This window comes from Anser cygnoides, chromosome 1, assembly GCF_040182565.1.
Source record: "Anser cygnoides isolate HZ-2024a breed goose chromosome 1, Taihu_goose_T2T_genome, whole genome shotgun sequence".
In the NCBI taxonomy this organism is placed as follows: domain Eukaryota; kingdom Metazoa; phylum Chordata; class Aves; order Anseriformes; family Anatidae; genus Anser; species Anser cygnoides.
In genome coordinates, this window is record NC_089873.1 from 145,448,398 (window position 1) to 145,463,521 (window position 15,124).

At 39.5% G+C, this 15,124-nt stretch overlaps 1 protein-coding gene across 5 annotated transcripts in view; it reads left to right on the forward strand.

Annotated features, from left to right (window-relative positions):
* The window catches only part of LOC106041660 (pinopsin-like), a 102,756-nt gene that overhangs the window by 66,543 nt on the left and 21,089 nt on the right, over nt 1–15,124 (forward strand). For all 5 annotated transcript variants that reach the window (XR_010826928.1, XR_010826929.1, XM_048077880.2 and 2 more), the window contains exon 4: nt 404–637. Coding sequence is in view for 3 of the 5 variants with exons in the window: in XM_048077880.2 (XP_047933837.1) it covers nt 404–637 (234 nt within the window). In the remaining 2 variants the exon portion in view is untranslated. The remainder of the gene's footprint in view (nt 1–403; nt 638–15,124) is intronic.

Sequence of the window (15,124 nt, forward strand, 5' to 3'; positions counted from 1 at the left end):
TGCTTCTCCATCTCAAGCAAGTCTTGTGGACTGGAATAACTTGAGTGAAAATATTGTGCAATTACAGAGAATACCATACCTAAAAAGCAACTGGAGATGACCTACCAATTAGTTAAAACTAGATGGTAACTTCTGTTTTTGCTCCAACCTCCACTCTGACTCTGGGTTATGCTGGCATGCAGCATGATATCTGTGGGGCTTTCCTCAGTGTCCGATGGAAACAATGAAGGTCTTCCCATTGCATTCTCTCACTTTTGGGTTTGATGTTGATTTGTTTCTGGAATTACAATGTTGATTGTCATTGCTAATCTAAGATCAAGAGTCCCAGGGTTATTAAAACAATAAAAAGAGCTGCTCAGCTTCTTAGTCCTACCATTTTTTTTTTTCCTTCATCTTTCTCTAGGTTGGAAAAATCCACAAGAACACTGCCCGCAAAAGAGAATACCACGTACTGTTCATGGTGATCACTACAGTTATCTGTTATCTCGTGTGTTGGATTCCCTATGGAGTTATAGCACTACTTGCAACATTTGGTAAGCCAGGTGTGGTGACTCCAGTTGCAAGCATCATACCTTCCATCTTAGCAAAAAGCAGCACTGTTTGCAATCCCATTATCTACATACTTATGAATAAGCAGGTAAGATATGTTATTATTAAATTATATTTTCCTCAGGGTATGTCAGGCATTATTGACTTCTGTGACTACCTGTCCTGTGGATGTGTCTTTGGGAAAAGGGCATTCAGGGCTGAAAAATATCACTGGAGTCCTGGGATGGAAATGTCAACATATTATGTTGCTAAATAGCAAGAACAGATATACATCTGCTTACTGAAATTGCTCGTGTTCTTCTGAGGACTTGTTGTATGTTAATTTGCATGCTGCAGTGTTGTCAAATTTAATGGAATCTATTTACAAAAGAAGAATATTGGGGGATGTAGGTGCAAGAAAAGAGGGACAAGAAGAGGAAAGGATTTCATGACATTGAAAACAATCTGAAGGAGAAGACCTGTTGAACACACTTTACCATTTTTCTTGACAGATCCACTTGAAAACAAAAGGTCATTTCAATTAAGTTTTTATGAACTTCTACATTTCTTTCTGTTAAATTCCCACTTCATCTATATGCCAAAATAGGGAACAATTTTTTTTCTCTTGAGGGGCAAGGCCAATTCTAACACTTTTAAAATGCCTAGATCTAGCTGAGGTGCCTCATTCCTGTAAATGGCATTTTCAGTACAGAAAAGTGAACTTAAAATTTCTACCTTGACAACTCTGACTTTGAAGTTTGATAAGGGCAGATCTGGAAGTTTTAAAAGTGTTTTGCAGTAAGATGTTTGGAAAATACACATAGGTTATGAAAACATTTTATCTTTTTGATTACATTAGTGTGTTAAACATTGATCTGAATTTCCTGTTCTCACTGTGTCTATTGCACTATTATATAGCAAATAAACCCATTTTGTCCTTTTTTTTTTTTTTTGCCTGGTGTATGCTGGAGCCTAATCTTAGTATTTATCAACAGCAGTGTTTTATTATTATGAAGCCTAGGAAAAGGAAAAGTTGAACATAAAAACCAAATATATTTTAATTTTGCCACTGTCTGAGGTTATTCTTCATCTACCATAAAGTTCTTAAACAAGGAATTAATATGCTCCTGAAGACTGAGGGAAAAATCCCAGACAAGACATGAAACTTCCCTGAAATCAGAAGGAAAAAATATTTTTGCCTTCCCCAAAGCTAGGACTTCTTTTCCAAAGTCTAGTTTAAGCTGACATTGAAAATACACAGAGCTCCATTTGAAAAGTGCTAATACTGAAACAAAATTGTAACTTTTTCTCCTTTCCCTTACATATTGCAGTTATTATGGAAAATTCTCAACAGCAGCATCTGTCTTGCTTCTCTGAGTTCTCTGAGCACTTAGACTGATTAGGTCCTTAACTTCCATGAGATCATCTGGCCATGCTACGGCCACTAGAGCAAGCTATAACAGAGAAGGCAAGTACATTTTGGCATTGTATTCACACACAGAGCACATCCCAGAAAACAGGGTTACAGAAGCTGAGGTAAAGATATGGATCTTAAAACACGTGAACTCAGTGTAGAGCTTTGGGTGCCTCCATATGTCTCAAGAACAGAATCACAAGCACAATTACCGGTGGTGACAACCTGGCAGCCACAGATATAAACACAACAAAAGAAGGCTGTTTTTATATTCTCCAAGTGCTCCAGGCAGTTATTGAGAACTCTGTATTCTGCAGCATCAAAGGCTTACGAGATAGTCACACTGCTGTGGGTGCGCTGAGGCAGAGAGGAAAGGTTCACTGTTGGGAAAAACTTGATTAGCAAGAATAAAGCCTGGATGCTTGCACATCACAGGAATGTAGCAAGCTGTCCAAAATCACTCTTTCCTTGCAGTACCTGTTTCTTTCAGATAAAAAGGAGAAAATTGTGAATACTTAACTTGTTTCTCAATATGAGGCTGACATTTGATCCAATTTATCATCTCTTATAAGAGAAGAACAATGCTGGATGATCTGTCTACAGGGGGAGGATTCCATTTGGACCATTTTGAGGCAAGGCAGGCAATTTCTTAGCAGCAGGAGCTGAAAAGACTTTGTAACTACTCAGGAGCACCCTGGCAGGGAACTGCAAACAGTTTCTTAAATATCTCTTCTTAGTCTCCAGTCATATGCAAGACCAATGTATTAGACTCCTCTCTTTGAACTTTGAGAATAATTCTTCTGTTTCCCACTGCCTGCTGTTCTGCAGTTGCCATCATTTAACAAAAAATGCAAAGGGACAGAGTAGTTGAATAAGTTTGAAGGGCAGATCATTAGTTGCCAGCTGGTAGTCTCTGTATGAATTTTTTTATTATTTTTTTATTTTTAATATAGTTAGCTTCCTTATTGTTACAGAAATCAAGACAAGATCATTTATGAAAAGGAGCTTTGTCAGATTAGGGGTAAATATTCTCATTGTAATAAAACCAAAATAATAGTTCTCAGTTCTCATTTGTTTTGCCATTATTTATTAGCAGTAAAATAACTATTTTTATGTGAAACTGAGGAATGATCTTCACTCACAAGAGGTGAAACACATCCATCCATCTGTTCACCTTCCTTTCAGACCAGGAAAAAGAGTTAAATACCTTTGTCCTATGTATGAAGTGCATTCACAGCACCTCAGCTACTTAGTAGCTTTCCTCATTCCTTTCTGTAAATTTAACACTTCGGGAAAAGTTCTCTCCTTCCCAGCACTTAGCTTCTCTGGGCTTCATGTTTTGCTGAGAATTGTCATAGGAGGCTGGTGCATCCCAAAACAAAAATTATCTAGCCTGTATTTTTCATGGTCATGTCTTTTGGATACAAGATGCCAACAGTAGGCTATTTACTCACGCATTTTGTAAATACACCAAGAACATATGGCTTAATCTCTAGGTCTCTGTACATAAGCTAACCTTTTTGCTTTGGGACCTGCTCTGAAGGTTGCAAAACAGCACTGGTTGACTGCAGCCGCAGTGTTAGCTTCCATCTGTCATAAAGCAATCTGGAGTATCGTGGAATTGCCACCCTCTGAGCCTGCCTTAAAAGTCATCCTGCAGAATACACCTTTAAATTAACTCTTGAACATGTTCTGAGTCACTTTCATGGTCCAGAAACCCCAGGAAAAATAATAATAATTAAAAAAAATAATAGTTTAACCTTTGTTGGTTCCTTCTGCACTGACCTGACGTGATAAAATAGCTGGGGTGAATTTCTTTCCAGTGGCAGGGACTCCCTCATGCAGGACCTCATGGCTTATGCTGCTGTCCTTTTGCTGCTCCTCTCCAGGAGCACAGAAAGGCATAGTTTCAGCTGGACCATTGCTGGTCTAAAAACATCATTCCAGGCTTGCATTAAGCTTCACTGACAAAGCTGTAAAGCACTAAACTGCTTGAACTGCCTGAGATTGAAGTAACATCTTCAAACTTCCATCCATGCAGCTACCCCAACAAGTTATTTATGACAGCTTCAGTTTCCTTCCTTCTACCATGGTGATGCTGACAGAAACCTCCTCTTCCACATGTTACATACAAGCAGTTGTTAAGCCTTCACCAGAGAGATACCAGCTTCCCCACAACCATGGACTTGCTGTTGCACAGATAGGGGAATCTTGCCTTCCTGTAGTCCATAGAACTACAGGAACTCAAAAACCCAAAACTTTCTGATGGATGTAACTGTACTTCAGGACATACTTCACTGAAAACTAGGCATCAATAGCTGGATAACACAATAGTGCAGCAGCTTTTCACGTTAGCCTTATCTTATGTATGAGAAGTTCATTCATTTTTTATTGATATAGAAGTCGAGATACGAATAATAAGTGCTTGAGAGGGTATGGCTGTGAATGAGAAGTGGGTATTGAGACTGAGTCAGTCTGCACTTGCTATTTCACATAATTTCAAGGTAGCACTCAGAGAAAACAGGAATTTGCTTCACTGCAATTGACAGCCAAATTTTAGACAAATGAAACCTTATCACTTAAGGATCTCTAGAAACAATCACTTGGAAGCCCCTGATCAGATTATATGTTACAACTTTTGCTGATGTAAAATGATCTTGCTCAACTGTGGTTCATGGGCTTCAGACTAATTACATGATTTCAGCAGTTATTTCCAGACATTTAGTCACTCAGGCAGTACACCTATGTCTCCCTGGACTACTGAAACGCAAACCAGCACTTCTAATACTGTTTTGCATATTGCAGTTTGGAAAACAAACAAACCAACAAAAAACCAAACACACACACCCACAAAAATAACCACTCCAACACTGTGATAATCAGTGTCCTATTTCTGGTGTCAGAAAGTACCTCTGAGCAAAAGCAAGGAGGGAGAATGTGAGGGAAGGGCTGTTTTAGATGTGAATAGAAGTTACTGATTACCAGTTTGATTTCTACCCTGACTTAGTGAATTAAAATCACTACACTTATAAAAATAGAAGCGGACCTTGTCACCTTCCCCAAGGATTTGGAGAAGTGATGCTGACAAGAATATACAAACTTGTCTGAAAATAATTAATACTGTGACCTTTCCAAAGTTATCATGTTTTGGGGCTTGGTGAGGGCGAATAAATTAAAAGAATGAGCAAACTAAGCCAACTGCAAAGAATTCTGCATTTGTTGTTGTTGTTGTTGTTATTTGTTTCTGATGCACAATGAGATGTGAATAATAATGTACTTAAGAGTGCTCCTCAACAAGACCTGGAGCCAGCATGTGTAATTGTGCTTCTCTCTTCTCTCATGAGTGAGCACTTAGGCACACAGCCTTGTTGCTGCAACAGGGCTGCTCACGCATTGCATTTTCTTCATATTTATCTTCATTGCTCATGCATGTGATATAACATAGCCACCTGGGCCCAAGCTGGCAGCATCAACGGAGAGGCTATAAAGAGGTGAGGTAACAGTATTGGAGACCGATGTGTGATAAGCAGGAGTTAACCCAGCAGGGAAGTGGAGTTTCCCCAGTAGGTTACAACTGTGAGAAAAAGGAAAGGCATTTTCATATTGTTTAGCTGCATTTGGATGTGCGATAACACACCATCCAGAGAGGTGGCACTGACCCAGGTCACAAGTCAGACACCTCCCAGATGTGCTGTGGCTGCAGTGGGGAGCTGTACCACCACCCCACCGCTCACCAAGCGGATCACTACCAGGCCAACCCCTCTTCAAATGCCTTTGTGGAACTTGAAACGAGTCCTTCTTTAGTGATAAGATTTTTGCACCTTATATACAGTTTTCTAACAGCCCTTTTCAGTCCATCTTGATCTTGCCTTATGCGCCGAGCAGGGAGAAATGCATATGCACTTTGGGAAACAGAGTCTACACATGACAGTCATAAAGAAAAATAGAAGAAAATAATAACCTTAACATTTCCCAGCTGGATACATAACAGCTGTATTTTCACAGTCAATTTTCATGTGGTATTGTGCAGTTTTCAGCATTTCCCACAAAAGGTAATGTTTCAGTCTTCAAGCTGCAGGAATATGTGGGTAAGTTAATGGGTTTTTGTTGTCTTTTTTTTTTTTTTTAAAGTGCTCATTTTTCCCCTTGGAAAACTAAGATACTTTAGCTGCATGAGAACACAGTAGGACAGATCTGGAAAGACAGTACACAATAAAGAGACAATTGTGTTAAACCTCATTTTATGGACAAATTGAAACATATCTATTAAGTCCTGAAAATAAATCCCATTTTTTTAAGTTCATGACCTTCTAGAGGTTTGTGGACTTATCAGAAGATTTATTGCTATAAATTGCTATTTTTTTCATTAAAATTCATGTAGATGTTAATAAGATGTTAATAAATGATCTTTTTTTTTTTTTTTTTTAATCTCTTCTTTCACTGTTATCTGGTCTGATATTGGGTATATAATAGTGACATAAAGAAGTGACACTGCATTACCTAACAAGCAGTAGTATGACTTTTTAAAGTTGAGGGGCAAAAGGAAGAGACGTCTCAAGGGCACCTTTACAGCTGTCATAAAGTACAATTGCATCTCACACAGTGAGTTCAGAATTACTTTAGGTATTTCTCTCTCAGATTATGACAAAAAGATCAGATCAGATAAATAACCTATTTAATTAGGGTTACAAGTACATTTAGCAGCCCCAGCTAACATCATGCTGTCCCAGGCTACACTCCTGGTGCAACCTGGCTGAATATGTTCAGCATTATCCTGCCTGTCCTGTGGATGCTTTCCAAGGGCTGGACCAGCCTCAACATCACAGAAGAGTTTAGGACTTGTTTGTTCAGACCTACATGAAAAGTAGCAAGCAGGCAGCCAGGTCACCAAAACTCAGGTCAAGCAAAATACTAAATAAATATGGAAACAATTAAACGTGAACAAACACAAACACAGGATAAACGTGTTTACTGGGCTAGTTAGTATCAGGGATGACAGTAACAGAAATGATGTCCACTTAGATCTTCCTTTCAGGAAGACAGAGAAAGTGAAGGGCAATGTCCTGGTTCTGGCTGGGATAGAGTTACTTTTTTTCCTAGTAACTGTTATGGTGCTGTGTTTTGGATTTAGGATGAGAATAATGTTGATAACACACTGATGTTTTAATTGTTGCAGAGCAGTGTTTATACAGATCCAAGGACTGTTCAGCTTCTCATGCTGCCCTGCCAGTGAGTAGGCTGGGGGTGCACCAGAAGCTGGGAGGGGACAGGGGACAGAGCCAGGACAGGTGACCCAAACTGGCCAAAGAGATATTCCCTACCATATGACAGCAATAAAAAGTAGAGAGAGTTGGCCAAGGGGCTGCTGTTGCTCAGGGACTGTCCAGGCATTGGTCAGCTGGCACTCTGCATCACTTGTTTTTTATTATCTCACGTGTTCTGTAAACCTTGCTGGCTAAACTGCTTATTCTGAGGCTTAAAGTTATCATTTTCATTTAGAATAAGCCCCTAGGCATTATGCAGGTAAACTGCAACAGGTAAAAATTGTGATCCCTTTTGACAACTCAAATTTTAAAATTAAAATGTAGTTGAAATCTAAAATTGTCTCATCCACCCTAATGCATTTTCACTGAAATTAGCTCAGAAAAGAAGGACAATTGCCTCAGCTTTCTCCTGACAACTTTGCAGGTGATACTGGTCAGTAGAAAGGGTCATAGTCTAGGAAATTGAGTTAACTGTAGTGATTGTATGAAAGGAGATTAACGTTGGTACCTGTTTGGTGGATAGCAAGGAAATACCCTTATGAAAAGATTCAGCCTCTAAAATCACTGTCACTGTACAAAGGGAATGAAACAATGAACTGTTTAAGAATTCAAAGAATAAGCAGGGTTACATCCCTAAGCTTTTCTCTGGTACAAGTAAGACTGTTTCAGCAAATTGTTTGCACTTACCTATCATGATCAGCCTGTGGTTGTGCTGGGAGTTTCAGGACACCATTTAAAATCAGCCATTTTCACACACTTCCAACAGTAATATCAAACCTACGAGGTAGATTGAGAGTTAAATGGAGGTTTGCAGTATTCAGATGACCATAGAAGCAAGGAATATGGCACATTCACACCTAAATAAAAGGTGTTGGGATTCATATAAGCAAGGCCCCTTGGTATCCTGTTTGCTCTTGCAAGTATACACCAGCAGAAACTCAAATCAATATTTCTTTGCTGTCTTCACATGTGTGTCTGTCCTCAAGGGGCTTTAGGATGGTCAACAGTTCAGTCAGTGATAAGAGAAATGCAGGAAAAAAGGATAAGGTATAATGACCATGATGTTTCTGTCTTGCTAGTACCTCAGAGTGATCTACAAGTTAAGTGTATGCACTTAGCATTTTGGTGTGTTTTTTTTCTGGACTGATTTCCAAGTTTGGTGCGGACAGATAAGGTCCTACAAAGGGGAACAGGATCTGTAGGTAGGCTGAACTTCTGCTGTTCTTCAAATAACATTGCCAGGTGACACTGAACAGGGAGCTTCTGTTGCAGTGCTCTCAGCTGCATCCCCAGGTCAGGAATCAGACTGAATTTTAGCCAACACTAAAATTCATCTGTTGAAGGACAAACATTAATTTAGCATCAGATTTCTCTGTGTTAATTCTAATGTTTCTGCTTTTCTCTAACATGTCCACATTTAACAAGTAGGTCTCCAGCTATATATTTGCTGCAGCCTTTATTTTCAAAGCTGTATGCAAGCATATGTCATCTGAAGAAAACAGAATCTGTAAGACAATGCAACCAATTATATAAGCAAAGAGTTTAGTTGCTTTGTGAAGACTATCAAATTCAACAGATGAAAAAGATTTGAAAAGATAAGTGTAAGCCTGGAGGTAATAGAAATTCTCATTTGTCTCTCTTGTTCAATCACTGAGTAATCTCTTGTGATGTAGCAGTGGCATAATACTATAATTTTATCCAGAGCAGGACGTTTTGGTGTATTTCATCTGTCAGTTGATATTACTTCTCAGTGTTTTACTATGTCTACCAGCTATATCTTTGCAGTCATGTATCCAGCTAACAATTCAAGCAATAATCATTTCAGATTAGGTGATGGAGAGAAAAAAAAAAAAAAAGAGAGATTTCTTAATCAGAGAATTTTTCAGCATTTATGTAGCTTCCTCTAAATAAATATTTAATTAATTTATTTAATCCTCATTATCCTCATAAAGCAGGTGAATATCATCATCCTAGTTTTGCAGCAGAAGAAATTTGAGTATCAAAGGTTAGATTACTGCCTAAAACCTCATGAACTTGCATGACAAATCTAATTCAGATCTGTATAACTCTATGATTTAATCACGATGTCCTTCTCCATTCAGGACAAAGAAGCTACTGTACTCAAGGATGTAATGGTTTCCACAGTATTGAATATGTGACATAAAATATAGAAATCTACTAGGTCTGTAATTCATTAGATTAGGTCCCTTTTCATTATAAACTGCACCTTTTAATCCCATTAAGAAATTTGACCATGTGAGACTGAAAACAAATTGATGTTCCTTGTTTCTTGAACCAGAAGGCATTGCAGAGCTTTGTTCCTCAGGTGTCTAGTCAGCCAACTTCCAAACTAAGTCTGCTTGTAGCCAGTTTATAATCTTTCATTCCTGGTTTACTCAAAAAAAACTTATTCTTTGGGATGTCTTCTGTTCATACTCAGAAACAGCAGTCAGATGACTTTCTTCATACTGCTAGGTTAAAAAAGTTCAGTTCTTTTAGTTTTCTCTAGTGATCAAGGCACTTCATTCTTTTGACATCGAATGTAAACACAATTAAAAACAACATTAATAGTACTGTTTGCTATATATACAGTCTCATGATACAAAAGTATGTGCCCTTGATACTATGCAAATGCCAGTGACCATAAATATGTCCAGTTGCCATCACTAATATGTAGTCATGGCAAAAACAGACCTGCAAAGGTCCTGACTTTTGTTAATTGCATTCCCTTGCTCTGTAGGCAATGGGCCATTCTTGTGGCATTGACCTGAAGTGGCAAAGGCAATGCTCCAGCCTTCCTCTTTTATTTTCTTTTATAATATCTCTTTTAGTTTTCTGAAGTTTTGAAAAATTCAAATAATAACAACAACAACAAACCCAAAAACTAAATTATAAGCTTATTGGTAATCATGCTTGGGACTGTGTATTTCATCTGGAAAACAACTTCCTACCAGTTCACTGAATATTAGAAAAGGACCAACGCTTCAATGCATTAGGAGTTATTTCTTGTTTATGTCATCTTATTTGCAGTGTTTAACTCCCTTGATTATTGTTATCTTCTGAATTTAAATCAAAAAAAAAAAAAGAACTACAGCTCTACAGTGACTTCTTAAATCCCTTTACTGTGACTAAATTATGACCAGATTTTCAGAAATGGGTGTATGGTCATGGTCTGTTATATAGGGTACAACTATGCAAATTGAGTATTTTACGGATGACTCTGGTCCAGATGTAGCATTTTATTCCTTTGGGGGAAATATTACTCAGGACTTTACAACTCAGAGAGTGATAAGGCTTCTGTGTGTACTGGTTTTAGGCCAATATGAATATACTGAAAGAGGAATTCAAAGTTAACCAAAATGTGTACGTCATTCTTTTCACTTTTACCATCTTCTCTCTCAGTGATGACCAACGACAAATTCAAGGGATTTCTATGCAAGTTATAAAATAAAAACCAGGCAATTTTGTAACTTGTTGAGAAATTTTCCATGAAAGCATCTGCTCTGTGCAAAATGTGGTTTCTGCAAAATTTGAAGCTGTTAACTTTGCCAACTGTATTTTCAGCTGGGAAAACTTAAGGACAAAACATTCAATTTCAGGACATATTTCCTTGCCTAAGCCTCTACACATTGGTTCCTGTAAAATCTATTTTCAAAGAGAAATGCTGTCCTTTATCCTTTACAGATCAAGCTCCCTTCCCACGCTGCATGTCCCATGCACAAATGCAGGAGAGTTGTGGCTTAGCTAGAGAACAAAATGCAGCGAAATGTAGCCCAGCGTGGAAATCCAGTTTATAGGAAAACAGGCAGAGTGAGTCTAAACTGTGCCCTGCAGGTATCTGCCTATAATTGGATACTTTGCCAGTCAAGCTTTTGTCCGGATTTTTTTTTAATTTGTTTTGGTTTTGTCACAGATTTGGAAGAAATTTGAGAAGTATTAGATTCTCTCTCACAACAAAAATTCTGATTTCTCAACCCAGTCAGTTCTGTGGTATTATTTATCATCATAGAATCATAGAATATCCTGAGTTGGAAGGGACACACAAGGATCATCGAATCCAACTCCTGGCTTCACACAAGACCACTCAAAAATCAGACCATGTGTCTGAGAGCATTGTCCGAACACTTGAACTCCATCGGTGCTGTGACCACCGCCCTGGGGAGCCTGTCCCAGTGCCCGACTACCCTCTGGGTGCAGAACCTTTCCCTCACACCCATCCTGACCCTCCCCTGTCCCAGCTCCATGCCGTTCCCTCGGGTCCTGTCGCTGTCCCCAGAGAGCAGAGCTCAGCTCTTGCCCGTCCACTCTCCTCGTGAGGGAGCTGCAGGCCGCCATGAGGCCTCCCCTCAGCCTGCTCTGCTCTGGGCTGAACAAACCAAGGGAGGGACCTCAGCCACTACTTGCATGTCTTCCCCTCCCGACCCTTCACTATCTTCATAGCTCTGCTTTGGACCGTCTCTGTTTTATGTCTTGCTTTTATTGTGGTACCCAAAACTGTTCACAGCACTCAAGGCAAGGCTGCACCAGTGCAGAGTGAAGTAGTACATGAAAACAAACAGATACTATCACAACATGGTCACAAGTTGAACCATTCCCAATGCTTTTTAATTTTGTTTTGGATTAAATCAACTCCTAATTGAATGCAAACAGAGGTTAAGATAAAATATAAAAATGACTTGGCTCCCATCCCTCATACCCACTAGTTACCATGCTGCAGCTCTCATTGTCTGAAAAACAGTGTGAGCTCCGTAACAAGAGTCCTCATTTAACAACAGGATTTGTATCTGGTAATCGAAAGATTATTCCATCATTACCGTATCAGAGGCCTTCTAGAATGTCATCTGTCGCAACCAACAGAAAGAATCATTTTGGACAACAGGAAGCGTAGTAACAGGGAAGGTGATGTGGGAATTTTGGGGTGTGGAGGGGGACTGAAAGGGGAGGGCTCATAATAACCTGCATTTCAGCCAGAGGCAGTATGAAAAGTAGTGCTGAGGAAAGTTGCTGTGAACTCATCTGACCACATTTAGCAGGTAGATTGCTTTACTCTACAGCAGATAAAATGCCCACAAGCTGCTGAAGGTTTGTGTGTGTGTGTGTTTGTGTATTAGTAGAGCGTAAGACAGTGATGCAGCCTCAGACAAAAAAAGCCTGAATAATTCACAATGGAAGATACCAATGGTATGGTGATACAAAAACAATCTAATGAAAATAAGGGATTTGGATTTCCTTGTGTGGTGTTCTTGGTCTCAGCCTCAGTGGAGCTGTGGAAGAAACATCCTGAAGAACTATTTTCCCTAAATATGCATTACACACAGACTACAGCTAAGGATAGAGCACTCATAAGCCAGGGCAACAAGAACACAATCAGGTCACAATTCTACATACTACGTACAATTCTACGTGTGCATATGCTTTAGTAATAACAGAACTGGGACAGGTACATACTGGTCTAAGTCCACCACAGTTAGCTGTAGTCTTTCTTTTAATTCTTATGGGTTGATCCAGAGTCTATGGGAGAAGAAATGAAAATGCAAGAGGAAAACAGGTAGGCAGAACAACATATTGATGATGACTATATAAACACATACATTTTTCAAGTGTCAAAATAATTTTTGTTGCTATGATTTGAACTTTCAGCAAAATGAGAGTTATTTCAAAATGATCTGGAATCACTCATCACATATTACAGTAGTAATAGACCCTTCATTTCTTCTCATGAAAGAAAATGTTACTGTAGGGACTGGTAAATTTGCTGCTGCCTCTGTCAGTCAGGATCCATCAATCATACTGCAAAGCCCTAAACAATTCTGACTTACTGAAATGAGAATAGAAAACAGAGACAGGGTCCATTTTGTTGCTGTTCACTGAAGATTTTTGCGTGTTCTTGTTCCTCACACTGCTTTAGGAAACTCTTCTTTCTTAAGTTCCTTTAAGGTAGGAAAAAATTAACTTCATATAAGCTGCCCTTTTTATATATAGTATAGGTTTTAGTAGCTCTACTTAAGGCCAGTGAAGAGCTAGTATGAGATAAATATTACAATCGGTCTTTTCTTCTGCAGTAATAAACCCTGTTGAAAGCATCAGGGGTTTCTTAAAGCAATGTGCAATGAAGATGCAGTAGCATTGTTAATATTGTGCTTTCATGTGCACAGACAGCCTCCTGGAAATTCAGCAGCCATGCTGGTTGCATTGAAGTATAAGTAAATGAAAGCCTCTCTTAAATTGTTTCCTCTAACAAAATAACTATCCCCAGTTTATGATCCATGCAGCTTTGGTCTCTGACTTTGTTTACTCTATATGAGAATGCATGTTACACAAGGACTTATCTTCACAATACTTTTAAATGATCAGGGATTATCTGAATAGTATGCTATATTCATGAAAATCAGGTAATATTTCTCAGACATTGTTATGTGATCTTTCGTTTCTGCCTTCCCTGCTCTTCGACCATGGAATAATTTTGTTGGTATTATTTTGGCAACAGATTATTGCTTTGTTTTATTCTCATCTCTGCTGTTCCTGGGTTGCTTCAGGTGTTCATTAAACTGCCTAATGGCCTGATACCTATGTTCAGCCCCATGTATTTGTAAAGTCTAAATTAGGTCCATCAGATAGTTTAAAATTTCATTTGTATAGAAAAGAACAAGCACTGAAAGTTGCTGGAAAATGACCCCAAACGTCCAGAGAGGGATATTGCTATGGAAGGAAAATAGTGTTGCTTGATTCAGATGGAAGCTTCGGCAAATACAGCTGTCCACTTGTCTGAAAAACCAGGCTCAGAAACCGGCCCTAAACAAAACTTTCCCTGTCTTTTCCTCCTGGTTGGTAGTCCATACATCTGCCCTCTCTGTGCTCAGGATATATTTCATATGATCCTCCTGTCTCACACTCCTCATAGGCAGCAACACTACTCCTAGGGGGTAAACCTCAGGTGTTTTTAGTTTGCAGAAAAGGTATAGAATCATAGAATATCCAAGTTGGAAGGGACCCACAAGGATCATTGAGTCTAACTCCTGAGTTGCCAAAGGACCACCTTCCCTCCCCCCCCCCAAAAAAAAAAAATATTAAATCAGACCATCTGTCTTAGAGCATTGTCCAAATGATTCTTGTCTCTGGCAGGCTTGTTGTCATGACTTGTCTGGGGAGCCTGTTCCAGTATCCGATCACCATCTTGGTCAAATACGTTTTCCTGATATCCGTTCTGACCCTTCCCTGTTGCAGCTTCAAGACGTTCCCTTGGGTCCTATCATTGGTCACCAGAGAGCAGAGATCAGTGCCTGCCTCTCTGCTCCCCCTCGTGAAGAAGTTGTTGACTGTGATGAGGCCTCCTCTCAGTCTCCTCCAGGCTGAACAATCCAAGTGACTTCAGCCACTCCTCATGTCTTCTCTTCTAGAACCTTTAGCATCTTTATTGCCCTCCTTTGGATGCTCTCTGTAGCTTTGTGTCTTTCTTATACTGTGGTGCCCAAAACTGCACACTATACTCAAGGTGAGTCCACACCAACACAGAGCAGAACGAGACAATCACTTCCCTCAGCTGGCTAGCAATGCTGTGCTTGATGCACCCCAGGGTAGGGTTGGCCCTCCTGGCTGCCAAGGCACGCTGCTGGCTCATGTTCAACTTGCTTTTGACCAAAACCCCCAGATCCCTTTCTGCAGGGCTGCTCGCCAGCATCTTGTCCCCTAGTCTGTACGTATAGCCAGGGGTGCCCCTTCCCAGGTGCAGAATCTGGCACTTGCACTTGTTAAAATTCATATAGCTGGTGATTGCCAGCTCTCTGATTTGTCCAGATCTCTCTGCAAGGCCTCATCACCCTCGATGGAGTCAACATCTCCACTCCATCTTGTATCATCTTTGAACTTGCTCAAAAATCCTTCAAGTCCTATATCTAAATTGTTTATGAAAACATTGAAG